The sequence below is a fragment of the Microtus oregoni genome, unplaced genomic scaffold (assembly GCF_018167655.1).
Source record: "Microtus oregoni isolate MIOR12 unplaced genomic scaffold, Mior012 000003F_ref0000135, whole genome shotgun sequence".
In the NCBI taxonomy this organism is placed as follows: Eukaryota; Metazoa; Chordata; class Mammalia; order Rodentia; family Cricetidae; genus Microtus; species Microtus oregoni.
In genome coordinates this window covers 32473034-32487472 of record NW_024543062.1, presented here as the reverse complement: position 1 = coordinate 32487472, position 14439 = coordinate 32473034, and the positions used below count along the sequence as shown (strand labels likewise).

The 14439-nt window shown below is 51.9% G+C and overlaps 1 protein-coding gene across 4 annotated transcripts in view; it reads left to right on the top strand.

Moving 5' to 3' along the window:
* Positions 1-14439, top strand: part of Wscd2 (WSC domain containing 2) — a 90798-nt gene that overhangs the window by 50646 nt on the left and 25713 nt on the right. For all 4 annotated transcript variants that reach the window (XM_041649136.1, XM_041649138.1, XM_041649137.1 and 1 more), the window contains 2 exons: positions 3233-3347; positions 6266-6450. In XM_041649136.1, the coding sequence (XP_041505070.1) occupies positions 3233-3347; positions 6266-6450 (300 nt within the window). The remainder of the gene's footprint in view (positions 1-3232; positions 3348-6265; positions 6451-14439) is intronic.

Below are 14439 nucleotides of genomic sequence, written 5' to 3'. Positions count from 1 at the left end.
AGATCTGGCTGACTCTGCACAGCGGGAATCTCAGAGGTGTGTTCCCAACAGTACAGAAGAAAGCGTTCAAACCTGCTCGTGCTCGACCACCCTCTTAGCAGACGGCCTCTGTCAGAGAGGGGGAAATTCCATGAATTAATGAGAGCAGAAGAAAATGTGTGGAGAGGAGATTCAGCGCTATGAGATGCCGCACGCCAGATTCCAGGCTGGACATGGTGCCAGCCCGGCTCCTTAGTATTTCAGCAGTCTTTGGGGTGCTGGAGATGCTGTGGATTGTGTGAGCTCAGCCATTAATCCCCCTTCATGTGGCCTGTGACATTGTGTCCCTGTTTTACGTACCTGAACTCCCCTGTCTCTGAGAGGTTCTGCCACCACTGCGAGATGTGAGCACAGGTCCTGGGAAAGGCTGAGGGAGGTTCCAGGGTTGTCATTCATGAGACTGAGCTCAACCTTGGCAGCACTGTGATAGTCCAGGGATCGGGACCAGATAGGCTGCCAGGGAGGGGACTCCTGGTCAGGGGAGGTAGGAAAAGTAACTCAGCTTGTGTATCCTGACACTGACTTCACAGGGCAGTGGTGACAGGCCTGTGTTTAAAGCACAGAGGACTTTGTGTCTCCATTCTGTTGACAGATGAGGAAACAGGCCTTCAAGTGTCCCTTCAACAAGTAGAGGACATCTCAGTTTAATGCTAGCCTGGGGAGGCCAGGGTAGAGTCATGCAGCATCCAGTAGTCCATTTAGACCCCTGAGTTCCATCCCCCACACCACACCATACTAACTGAGAAAGGAGTCTGCCACAGTGAGCATTCCATTTCAAACTAAAAGTCCCGATTTGGGGGGAGAAGGACATATGATCCTACCCTGACTGTCTAGTCCCCCACCCTGGTGTGTGAGCAGGATGGAGAAACCCCCAGGGTCTTGCCTCAGGGTAGCATTGCCAGAAATGGCAGCTTTGGAGGAGATGAATCTGAACTGGGGTTTAGTCTGAGACCTTTCTTGTGGTCTTTCAGCAAGTCAGTGAGCTTCAGCATCAGGTTCTGGGGAGTGTCCTCCTGCCTCCCACGCTGCTGGGCTGCAGAAGGGCTCTGATACCTAGACTGCAACACTTCCTAATTCTCTCCTCCCTCTCCTTCCTTATTCTCTCTCCCACCTCCCCATTGTTCTACATACACCCCCATTTATTGCTCCCCTGCACAGACTGAACTTGATACCAGTTGTTGTCATCTTTGGTCTTACAGAATGCCAGCATCATGAGCCAGGGAAGGCAGGGGACTGCCAGCTTTAATCCGTAAGAATTCGGGGCATAACTCCAGCAGGCCAGTAGATGGGCAGGGCTACCAGCCCTAACTGGGTTAGGGAACCAGTTGGGAGGCAGAGGCAAGAGGATGTTAGTGTCCCAATAATTGACTCTCTGTCTATAAAATGGATCCCAGTGGGATTGGAGAGGTAGCTCTGCAGTTAAGAGCGTACACTGCCCATGTATAGGACATGAGTAGAGTTCCCAGCGCCTGCATCAGGCAACTCACAACCTCCTGTAACTCCAGGGGATTCAAGCCCCCTTCTGACTTTGCAGGCATCTGTGCACGCACACACACTTTTAAAAAAATGGGTTCCTAAGGAGCCTGTAAATTTAGAGTTTCAAATGTTAGGAAGGCTGAGATCGTGTTTCCGTGGTAGAGTGCTGACCAACTATGTGTCAGGCCTGGGTTTTACCTGAAACAGAAATAAACAAGCAAAGGCCCAAATGAAGCATGTGGCTGACCCTGTCCTGTGCCTGTAGCACCCTGTCAGCTGAGATTCTGTCTGAGACGGGAGGCATTTAGTATGTCCAAAAAGAAAAAAGGCCAGTGGGACCCTCCAGAGTTGTCATTAGTGATGGGCTCACAGGATGCAGGGAGGGGACATGTTGGGGCAGCAATACTCCCTTTGAAGTCAGACTGTTCTTGTGAAGGAAGTCCAAGTTGCCAGGACAGAGACTGACAACAGCCCCTCAGTACAAGGACAGGGATTGCTGCTTGTTTAACCTGGGCAGTCCCCTAGGCAGAGAAGTGTCAAATGACATTGAGGTTTTCCTGGTCACTCCCTGGGACCCAGATGGATCCTTTTTTCCCCAAGGGAAAGGGCAGGAAGAGCTGGTGTGGGTCCCAGAGACCCGCATGTGAATCTTTGTCCAGCATTCAGTCTCTCCTCTCTAGGCCTCTGTAAGGGCGAAATGCCAGGTCTCCCAGAGTGCAGGCACGTCCCAACCATCCAGAAGCAGGATCTGGAGCCAGGCTGTGCGTGCCCAACTCTGGCTTCGTTTATACATGCTGTGTTACCCTGAGCAGATGACGTCCTCTCTGGACTGCAGAACAGAGATGCTATTCTCACAGAGTCTTGGTGAGGACTCAGTGGGTTGTGCATGAAAAGCACTTACTGTAGCTTGAGTCCAGGTGTTAAGAAAAGTGAGGCGAGATTTTGCACAAACTGTAAAGTGCCATCTTTGTGTGTGAGTTCCTGGTTGACATAAAGAAAAGCCATGTGTTCACAGTTAATAACTGGATGGTTCTTAGCAATCATCTGAAGTGATTCGCAGGTGGAAGCATCTACCCAGCTCCACCACGGATATAAACTGTAAAGTGTGCCCTGCCCAGTGAGCGGCCAGTTTCTCATCCTGCTCCGCAGAACATTGCGCCTAGTACATACAGGACAGGACAGTAGGAACGTTTGTGAGTCATTCCACTCCAGCTGGTTGTAGTTTCAGCCCCAAATCAAGGAAAGCAAGGCTTTGGGAAAGTCACCCCACCTAAGCTCCGTAGATCAGAACTGGGGAATTACAGAGTGAAATGTGGGCTGAACCTCAAACTGTCCAAGTGCAGCGAGACCCTTGAGGCTGCCAACAGAAAGGAGCGTGCCTTCCAGACCTTCCACAGCTGCTAAAACAGGCCTTATCCTGGGTGAGTCAAGCTCCTTCTAGGATAGGGATGTGGCCCCGGTGGCCAATGTCACCAGGAGACTGCTGGACTTGGCTGTGGCCCAGGAAAGGGAGTCCTTCCTGTGCCCTGGTCATCAGGGCCTGCAGCCTCACCCACTCAGGCCCACTGCCCTCATCGGCCAGGGTCTGGCATTTCCCATCTCCTGTTTGTACCCTGAGGACAGAATCAGGCATTACATATACACTTGGCAAAGCCACACTGGGAAGGGCCTCCTGCAGACCCCCAGCTTCATCTCCTTTCTTCCTCTTTCCCCATAGCCAAGTACATCGGCTGCTACCTGGACAACACCCAGAGTCGGGCCCTGCGAGGAGTATCGTTTTTTGACTACAAAAAGATGACAGTCTTCCGTTGCCAGGACAACTGTGCTGAACGGTAGTGACCTCCACCCCACCGCCTCTACCATGTTCCCAGACATATCCATTCCAACTCTTTCTACCCAGGGTTCCCTCCATGGTGTCCTTGGCCTTGTGGAAAGACTGGCAGAGGGTGGACAAGGGCTGTAGAAACAAAGGATTGCAATCATGATTAATGTGCATGCATGTGTCTACACACATCTAAAACGTATATATACATGTTTGTGCATGTGTGTGTGCATATGTGTTCACATACTTGTGCGTACACAAAGATTCATGTGAGTGTGGTCTGTGGGAGTATGACTGCAGCTGTGTGAACTATGCTGGGGAGGAGGTGTGTAAGGTGTGGTGTGCAAGTCAGCTGTGTGAACTGCACTGGGGAGGAGATGTGTGAGGGGTGGTGTGCACGGTCAGCTGTGTGAACTGCACTGGGGAGGAGATGTGTGAGGTGTGGTGTGTATGGTCAGCTGTGTGAACTGCACTGGGGAGGAGATGTGTGAGGTGTGGTGTGTATGGTCAGCTGTGTGAACTGTGCTGGGGAGGAGGCTGTGAGGTGTGGTGTGTATGGTCAGCTGTGTGAACTGCACTGGGGAGGAGATGTGTGAGGTGTGGTGTGTATGGTCAGCTGTGTGAACTGCACTGGGGAGGAGATGTGTGAGGTGTGGTGTGTATGGTCAGCTGTGTGAACTGCACTGGGGAGGGGATGTGTGAGGGGTGGTGTGTATGGTCAGCTGTGTGAACTGCGCTGGGGAGGAGATGTGTGAGGTGTGGTGTGTATGGTCAGCTGTGTGAACTGCACTGGGGAGGAGATGTGTGAGGTGTGGTGTGTACGGTCAGCTGTGTGAACTGTGCTGGGGAGGAGGATGTGAGGTGTGGTGTGTATGGTCAGCTGTGTGAACTGCACTGGGGAGGAGGCTGTGAGGTGTGGTGTGCACAGTCAGCTGTGTGAACTGCACTGGGGAGGAGATGTGTGAGGTGTGGTGTGTATGGTCAGCTGTGTGAACTGTGCTGGGGAGGAGGCTGTGAGGTGTGGTGTGCACGGTCAGCTGTGTGGTATGGTGTGCACGGTCAGCTGGTTACTTTGATGAGCGTAGTCATGACACCTGACCATTTCTAAGAAACAGTCCTTGTGTGATCGCAAGTCTTCTCAATCTCTTGTCTCCGGTTCCGAGTGGCTGGGATTGCAGGCCTGTGCCATCATGCGTGGCTTTAAACTGCACCTCTCTAAGAGAGCAGTGTACAGATGCCCTGTGAACTCCCAGCTCTTCCAAGCCAGGGGACCAACTGGCAATACAAGCCCCTTCACCAGCTGGAAGCCATTGAGTCCTCTCTAGAACCATGCCCCTCCTCCTCAACCTTCATCCCTTCTGGCTCTGAGTTACAGGCTATCCCTTGTTTCAGAATCAGTAACATACTTTCCTTGGGAATGTTGCTTCTGTCTGTGGGTTCCGCTGTAGGAGGGGGGCCCGGGGATGTCTGTCTGTGGGTTCTGCTGCAGGAGGGGGGCCCGGGGATGTCTGTCTGTGGGTTCTGCTGCAGGAGGGGGGCCCGGGGATGTCTGTCTGTGGGTTCTGCTGCAGGAGGGGGGCCCGGGGATGTCTGTCTGTGGGTTCCGCTGTAGGAGGGGGGCCCGGGGATGTCTGAGAAGCAGGCTCAGAGCGACAAGGACATGGAGGCAAGTAAGGTTCCAAGATGCTCAGTCATGTCTCCTGTTCTTGCCTCCCAGAAAGTAGGCAGATGGAGAAAGGCCAACGCCACCTAGTCACCGGGGTCTGTGCAAGCACAGATCTGGCGGCTCTGCCCATCCACCAGCACTGAGTAGGAGGCAGCCATAGCCACTGACAATTCCTTTGGGGTTTTTGCAGGTCTCTCTCTGAGGAGCCCCCATGGCTCTGGAGACTGTCTCTGGGAGCATGGTGGTCAGGGGGCTGACAAGACCTCCCCATCCCCTTCCCCGAGTCCTCAGCCAAAGCCCACAGCCTCCCTTAGACTGTGTTTAGACCCGTGTCCACTGAGTGTCCTTTTTAGGGATGAATTTCACAGCAAGGAAACAAATAGCATCTCCTTAGAACTCCTGGAATTTTGTTTTGCTTTGTTTTCGGGGAAGAAATTTTTTTCTTGGCTGGAACTGTGAGCTTGGCTTTATAGCCTGCCAAAGGGGTGCAAGCACCCTGCCTCCTCCCCTTCCCCAGTGCTTCTCAGGGGACTTGGCAATGGAGGTGTCTCCTTGGGTGATGTTTTGTGGAAGGCAGAGGTTGGGGCCTGCAGTGCTGAGAGAGGACTGGAGGAGGGGTGTGTGTGTGTGTGTGTGTGTGTGAGAGAGAGAGAGAGAGAGAGAGAGAGAGAGAGAGGGAGAATGTTTGAGTGAATACGTGTGTGCACATGAGTGATTGTGTGAATTTGTACTTGTATGTGAATGCGTTAATGTGTGTATATGAGTGAATGTGTATGAGTATCTGTGAATGTATATGTATAAGTGAATCTGTGTGTGTATAGAGTGTTATAATTGTGTGTTATGTGTAAGTGTGTTAATATGGACATGGGAAGTGTTATGGGGATACAGCACAGCAGGCAGTGATGAGGGCTGGTGGGTATCCCCAAGATGTTCTCCCTGTCCCCAAGGGGGTCTCTGAATTCCTTCCCCCCTCCAGGTGCCTCAGGCTCACTGACTCCCCACCCTCTGTGACTCCCAACAGGTTGTCCTTCCCTTTGTAGTAATTATGACCCCCCATTCCTCCTCCAAGCTCTCTGCCTCTCCAGCCCCTTTGTCCCCTTTCTGAGGTCTTATGTGCTATCACTCCGTGGTCTCCATGCTTCGTGGAGACTCTGTCCATCCCCTGTACCCCAAAGTCTCCCGGATCCTGTTACCTGAGGGTGTCTCCCATCCCCTGGGGTCTCCCTGGCCGTGTGGTCCTGCCTGACACCTGCTTCCCCCAGGGGTTACCTGTATGCTGGGCTGGAGTTCGGCGCCGAGTGCTACTGTGGCCACAAGATCCAGGCAGCCAACGTGAGCGAAGCCGAGTGTGATATGGACTGCAAGGGCGAGCGAGGAAGCGTGTGTGGTGGGGTCAACCGCCTCTCGGTCTACCGCTTACAGCTGGCCCAGGAGTCTGCCCGCAGGTGTACGTGAGTCTTCCCCTCCCCTCTGCTGGGGCACACTAGCCCTCCACTGCCCACTGCTCTCATCTTCAATGTCTGCCCTGCGCCGTCTATGACGCCCCATCACCCCAAAGCCACCATAGGCTTCCCCTCCCACCCCGGCGTCCACTCCAGCCACTCAACATTCCTGTGTCCCTGCTCTCCTCTGCCCTGAGGCTGAACCTGATCTTGGCCTGTCTCTTCTAAGATAGAGCACAAAGCCTTTGTCCTTTCCCGAGCACTTCATGCCATCTTCATAGTGGCCTTGGAAGTAGGCACAAGGAAAGCCGGACCTCGTGGCACAGGCCTGACATCCCTGCTGCTGGGGAGGCTGGTGGGAGATGATTCCAAGTCAAGACCAGCCTGGGCTACACAGAGAGTTTGAGGCCAGCCTGGGCTACATAGTGAGAACCAGTCTCAAAACAAGTTGAAGGGCTCGGAGGGTGTTGGTGATGTAGCTCAGTGGTAGAACACTTGCCTGTCGTGCACTAGGCCCTAAATTCAATCTCCAGGACCACAAAATAAAAAGAAGTGGAAGAAGGAAGGGAAGGAGGGAGGATGGGCAAGCCTGAGGCATTGCTTTTACTTGCTTCCATTTGAGACCAGAAACCCATTGCAATGCCACAACTCTGAGCAGTGGGGACTTTCTTTAGCTCCGCTGGCTTCTCAGAGTTCCCCTGAGCTTGCCAGTGTTCCCAGCTTGGTAGTTTGCAACCAAGGAGAGCAGGTGGGAGAGGCAGGAGATGTCTTTGCTGCAGCCGCTGTCCCACAGCCCCTTCCTAAGCAGGGGGTGTTGAGTTCCAGTTCTTACCTGCTTGTCAAGAGTCCACTGGTAACCAGGTGCTAAGCTCAGGTCAGGCTTGACTCCAGGTCTCTTCCCATAGCCTTTCCCAGGAGTTGCCACTAGCAACCATTGCTATCCACAGAGAGGGGATGAGGCTTTATGCATTGAAGGACTTTTGCCAAGGCCCACACAGGCAGGAAGAAAAACCACAAGGGCTTCGCCTTCGTCAGGGTTTCTATTGCTGTGCTAGACCCCCCAATAAAACCGACTTGGGGAGAAGAGGGTTAATCTCACTTCCACCTCACAGACCATCATCCAGACTGTCAGGCTCTTCTCAAGGCAGGAACTGAAGCAGAGGCCATGAAGGAACACGGCTTATTGGCTTAGTCCGCATGGCTTTCTCACCCAGTCTTCTTATACCACCCGGAACCATCAATCCAGGACTGGGCCCCTCCCACGTCAGTCATCAACAAAAGTACAGTACAGGCAGACCAACGTGGCAGGGGCATTTTCTCTTCCAAACTGACTTGAGCCTGTGTCAAGTTGACATAAAACTAGCCAGGCACAGGCTCCTGGGGCTTGTGAGCCAGGCTCCACTTCAGACTTCACTTCATGAAATGGAGTAGCTTCTGTACATGTCACTTTTGTCCTGTTGTGTTAAAACACTATGGCCGAGGCAGCATAGAGAAGGAAGAGTCTATTTGTGCTTGTGGTTCTAGAAAGAGAAGAGCATGGAGCCAGGAGCAGAAGGCTGAGCAATCACATCTCAGCCACAGGCATGAAGCAGAGAGCAAACAGAGATAGCACCAGGCTTTGAATCTCGAAGTCCAGGGCTGGGTGTGGTGGCGCACGCCTTTAATCTCGTACTCAGGAGGCAGAGGCAGGCCTCTGAGTTTGAGGCCAGCCTGGTCTACAGAGTAAGTTCCAGAATAACCAGGGCTACAGACTGAGACCCTATCTCAAAAATAAACAAAGAAACAGAAACAACAACAACAAAAAAAAACCTCTCAAAGTTCAACCCCAGTGACATACTTCCTCAAGCAAAGCCATACCTCCCCAGAACCTCCCCCAAACAGCACTAGCTGGGGAACTAAGTCTTTAGATGCCTGAGATGATGGAGAACATTTTTTCATTCAAACTACCATGACCTCATTTGGTTTGGATTTTGGCTTTTGCAGTGGCGGGCATGGAACCCAGGATCTCAGACATGCTAGATAACTCCTGTCTACACCCCATCTTCATCCTTAAACAGTCCGTAGCCCCGGCAGCCTTGAACCTGTGAAGCCTCTGTCTCAGTCTCCAGAGCAGCTGGAATGACAGGTCTGAACACAGCTGGGTTCTACATCCCTAAGATGCCCACAGGCTATTCCAGGCTGTTGGTCCATAGCCCCCATCCTTGGTACACTGAGGCAGGAATGCACAGCTGAGTTTGGCAGGAGCTTTGTTCCTGGTTGGCTGTGGGGACAGGGTGTCTTCTCTGAGGCTGTCTCTATAACAGTCTGTCACTGGGTGATATGTTCAGGGCTTGAGTTCCTGAGCTTTGGTGGCCTTCTGCTAACAGGGTTGTGCTTGTCACCAGTTTGCAAATGCATGCTTACCCCATTTGGTTCATGTCTGAAGATCTAGCTGTCAGAGTGCGGAGGGAGGAAATCTCAGCTGGAGAAAAACCTGTGCAGTGGGCTTGGGTCTGACCATTGGCGCAACAAGGTTCTAAGAAAGTGGCAGATTTCTCATCCTCATGACTGACTTCATTTGTACTAATATCAAGTCATTAAAATAGTAATATGTTGACCATCTGAATAGACGGCCTCAGAGTGTTACAGTTGCTTAGAGAGGATGCTGCTGCTGCTGCTGCTGCTTGTGGATGCTCCTGGGATGGGTGGGAAAGATTTAGGTTGTGTGTCTTGCTAACTAGATAATCTGGGACACCACGACCCTCAATCCTCTGGTGTAACACTTAAACCAAAAGCTTCTCAATTGGATGAGATGTATAACACACATAGGTGGTGGATATCTCTTATGTGAAGTGGTCTTTACACATGGAGGGAGGACTGGCTGGCAGGAAAGCATCCTCCCTACTCAGCCTGCCCATCTCTGTGATAGTAAAAGTGCCCTGAGTGTGGCATCATACTGCCTGTCGTATCGTGTCTAAAAGGAGACAGGGTCATTTCTACCCAGAGAAGAACTCTACACCCTCTGCTCACCAGAGGGTGGTACGCAAGGAATGAAGCCATCCGCCAGAGAACTAAAGGAAAGCCCAAGCCTCGAGGCTGCTTCCCTTGAGACTAGAGTGAAGGTGGTGTGGGCAAGAAGACAGGAGGTTGACCAGATGTCCAGCTAGGATGCCTTCTAGGCTCCCACTCAGCAGTCAGCAGCGTGGCATATGGAAAAGCAGGGCACTGTGCACTTTCATGTAGCTGCAGCATGGGAGGTGTAGCCTCTCTTCCAGGGAAGCCACAATCCTGGGGTAGCAGTTGGATGCCAGTTGGGAGTAAGCAGAGGCAGCCTGAAGGAGCCAAGGGGACACTTGAGTGGAATCCTCTTCTGGGGAGTCTAGGTGAACCAGCTTTCAGCCAGAAGCAACAGTCCAGATTCAGCTAATGTCTCGTTGGAATAATCTTCCTCATCTGTCTCCATTGTGCACTGTGGAAACTGATATACAGAGAACAGAAATGACTCCATGGGACACCCTGGCAGACATCATAGAAGGCAGCACATTTGGTAGGGATCCTCAAATGGTGGATAAAGCTTTCTCTAGTAAAGAAGGAAAGAGCACCCAGATCTGAGACACATTACCAAGGAACATGGGGGAAATCTTGGCAAAGAGGTCTAGACCTGAATAGGCCTGGACGCACACCGGGAGGCGTGACCAGCATGTCTTTCCAACGCCATGGTGCCGTCCGCAGACTGTGAATGCCTGGAATGGGTTTCTGACTCCCATTTGGAACATCGCTTCTATAAGGTTTCAGTTTTGCCTAACTTCTTTCTCCCTTGATCCCTCACCCCTGACCCATTTCCTGTCTCCTGGTTCTGTTGCCTTTGCCCCAACTCCAAAGCACCCTTGACTCTCATACCTGGGATCTGCTTTAGCTGTAAACAACTAAGATAGGTGTGTCGTCCGAGTCACTGGCTCATGACCAATAGCACAGGTTACATAGGTGAAGAAGCAAGTGACCTTTCCAGGAAATGGAGAGGGCAGAAACAAGACTCCATTTTCAGAGTCTCTTGAGAAAACACATAGAACACCTCCATTCAAGATCCCACGGGGCATTTATTCCCTGAGCATCACACGGATGGGCCTGTGAGGGGGTCGCTTGTTCCTGCAGCAAGCAGTGAAGATATTCAGAGGTGGGCCAGGTCGATCCCTACAGATGCCCTGCCATTCTGCCTTAACACAGGCTCGATGTCAAAGAACCTGGAAATGGATTATCTTCTTGGTGAGGTTGCATTTGTCTCACCAGTTTGCTAAACGTGCCATCGAGTTCAGCTCTCTCCCCGAGGGACGGACCAGCTGGTGGTCGGAGACAGTTGTGATTAATTAGGAGGTCACAAGGGGCTGCGTTTGCCTGAAAGATGCTGGGTTCCCGTGGAGAAGATGCTGAGAGTTGTGTTGAGCCAGGGGAGTTCCCAGGGTGCCTTGTGTGTGGCTGTCCACGGTGCTGACCGCCCTCTGGTGCAATTCAAACCCGTGACTGTCACCCAGCTTTCCCTGGGCTCAGTCCTTTCGTCCACCTTGCTCCTCTCCCCCTCCCCTCTTTCACCCCACTAAGGTTCCTACTCTCACCTTTCCTCCCCTTCCCCTTCTTAATCAGTCATTATGAAATTCACAATAACCCTGAAGAATCCTGCAATTAGCTGCTAGCTTGGGTGGTGAATTCTGTCCATGTTAGCTCTGGAGACTCCCATCTTTGAGAGTATGAAGGAGAATTCTGTGAGGTTTTTGTTTTCTGGTTTGCGCCAGAAGCTAACATATGGCACTGGTGACCCTTGCACTAACAGGAGACAGTACTGATCATAACAGGTGGACTTGGCTGGAGCTTCTCTAAGCAAAATTCATGAAGGCAGGCAGGCAGACACAGGGAGTGGTGTGGATTTTTCCACTCCAACTTTTATTTCTTTGCTACACTGACTCTGGCCAGCCTACAGATCCATTCTGAACCTCTGAGAGTTGTCTGTAAGTTAAGGACAACCCAACCATCACTGGGGCACAAAGCAAGTGAGAGTCTAGACAGTATCAGCATGGTGGCGCTGCTTCTAACAGAGTCCACGGGTTTGCTCTGAGAGCTGCCTAGTTCAAGCTACTTGGATTTCCAACACCCACAGGATCTTCTGGTGATGTATAAAAATAGCCACCTTGAACCCTTCTTAGACAGGGAGGTTCTTTGTGTATTCAGTGCCTCTCTGACTGTAGGAAGCTCATTGGCTGAGAATAGCTTCTGGCTAGCATCATCTGCTAGCCTGCATCTTTAATACCATGAACTTGGCCTAATAACCCGGCCAAGGAGGATTCCTCCATGGCTGCCTCTGAGCTGGTGCCTGGTAACATTTACCTCATTTTTTGTGACACGCCAGAACATTGAAGTGGCTGGGTTTCATGCACCTTTCCCCAAAGCATGCCGTCGCTCTGCTCAACTCTTTCTAGTAAAAAGTTCAAGCCAATGGGGGTCGCGAGTGTCCCTGATAGACTGCCAGTAAGAGCTGACATTGTCAAAGTGTGGAGCACAGGCTTCTGCAACCTCCTCAGGATCCTGCTATGGAGCCTGAGAAGAATCCTAGAAATAAGCGTGGCTGGTGTGCTTTCCAGAGCCCCACCTTAGCGTTGGGCAGAGCTCACATGGAGACACAGAAGTTAGAAAGCACCGGTGACTGCAGAAAGACTGGGGTACAGGCCAGTTCTGTTCCCGATGGCTGAGGGACCTAAAGACGGGTCCTTCTAGGATGGCTGAGGGACCTGGAGACAGGTCTTTCTATGTCTTGGGCTCTCGGCCTGTAGAACAGGGTCATAGTTCGCATGGCCTCACAGGTTGCTGTGAAGACAAATGAGACTCTGCATGAAATACGCGTGACATCATGATGCACACGGAAGTCGCTGTTACAGTCATTATGGTTGCTATGGTAAAGGCTATGGTGGAACGTGACTGGGAAGTGTCACTCGACCTGTAGCCTCTGAAAGGCTCTGACCCTGGCCTCTAGAAGGGATTCTTCCTTGAGCCCTTACACTGTTTCCCCGGATACAAGGTGACTGGAGGCTGGTGCCACGGTGCCTCTGCTAGGGAACGGAGTAGCAAGACCAGAAGTAGCCCGTGAAGAGTCTTAAGGAGCCAGTCACTCATGAAGAGTCCCCTAGGCCCGCTGGAGCTATCGGGAGCCCCCATCAGCCTTCAGAGGAACAGAAGGCTGGAGTATTTATTCCCCGACTCCAACCCATGTCTGGCGGAGGGTGGCTCCAGGGGAAGTTTCTTCTAGACACTAAAGCATAGTGTCTAGCCACCCTCATCCTGTCCTGGGGTGGGTGTGCGTATTAAAGGAATATGGACAGTAGCTGCTGCTTAGTCCCAAGCCTCTGTGTGTACAAGTGAAATGGAGGACAACCCCTTTCACAGATGAGGAAAACTGAGGCTCAGTGAAACGTGAAGGTGATCTTCTAAATTCACTAACCCAGAGAAGTCGACTTTGCCCTGGACTCCAGAGATTCTCCAGCATTAAAACATCATCTAGTCCTGTGGAAATCCAAATATCTTTATGCAACAGAGGCCAAAGGAAGCCACTGGCCACCTCAGTTTTATTTTCAAATCTAAGAGACAGTAAGCAGATATTCTTGTGACCCATAGAAAAGAAGGGAGAAGGAAGGCAGTGAGGAGACCAGAGTCCAGCCACCATTAGCATGTTCAGTGTCCAGTTGACCAGGCTGTAGTGGACAGTCACTAAAAGACAGAAATGGCCTCCACTGGGCTCCCAGGGCTCCTGAGGATTGGTTGGACCCTTTCCTTGCTGACTTAGAAGCCTTCCCCATCTTCTCCTGGGCTTCAGGAGCCCTGTGGCTCTGCAGTCCTCCCCAGGGGCTCAACAGGAGCATCCTACACCTGAGACACTGCTGCTGCTGGAGCTGACTCTCACCCTGCTGCCCTCTGGACCTGTTCCCCAAGCTGCTGTCTCTGTCGCTTTGCGGCTCAGCAATCCTCACCTTATCTGAAATCAGGGCTTCCTGTTCAGCCCTTCTCCCTGGCTCCACTCATGAGCAGCTGCTTACAGGACAAAGTAGACTCCTCTCAGCGGCACTGGCTGCAAAGTCCTCATTCTCTCCCTGCCCTTTGCAGTCTGGGCTCCTGATGCCCAGGCTGAGACTCTATGCTTCTCTCCCGCTTTTCTCAGGGCAGCAGGTACAGAGCCGCAGCTTACAAGGCTCCTCCATATCATTCCTAATCTAGGCCCTGAGAACATTCAGGCTGTGGGAAGTCAGGGAAGTGCTTACCTTTTTTTAAAAAAAAAAAATGTTTTTTTTTTTTAAGACTTTATTTACTATGTATACAATACAGTGTTCTGCCTCCGTGTATGCCTGCATGCCAGAAGAGGGCACCAGATCTCATTTTAGAAGGTTGTGAGCCACCATGTGGTTGCTGGGAATTGAACTCAGGACCTCTGGAAGAACAGTCAGTGTCCTTAACCTCTGAGCCATCTCTCCAGAAGCACTTACCTTTCTGGGAAGAGACTTCCCCGTGTGGACTGGACTCTGGCCAAGGCCCAGCCCTCCTGCTCCCCTTCTGCAAAGTACATTGCCTCTTAGATTCAGACCTGGCTGCTCAAAGGACCCTTGGGAAATACTGGACCCCCGTGTATTCTGTGGGTCAGCTCAGAGTGGCAGGTTAACTTAGGTCAGCCTTGTCCTGAGCTAGGTGAAGGGATCCCTGCCATGGCTAAATGGCTATCCAGCAGGGCAGATAGACACATACCCACTCCCAGAGCCCAGGACTGCCCCTGAAGAAGCCCACAGGGTCCCACCTGCCTCTCCAAGTCTGGAATCTGTGTGCCCAAACAGGTAGATCCATCATGGACAATCTCACATACACACATCCCACCCACACCTTCCCACTGTCCACACACACACTTGGTGAGGTCAGGCCCTCTGTGCCCTCATTCCCATCCCCTCATCCCCTTGGATGTAGACAGACACATTCCTTCCCATGTACCT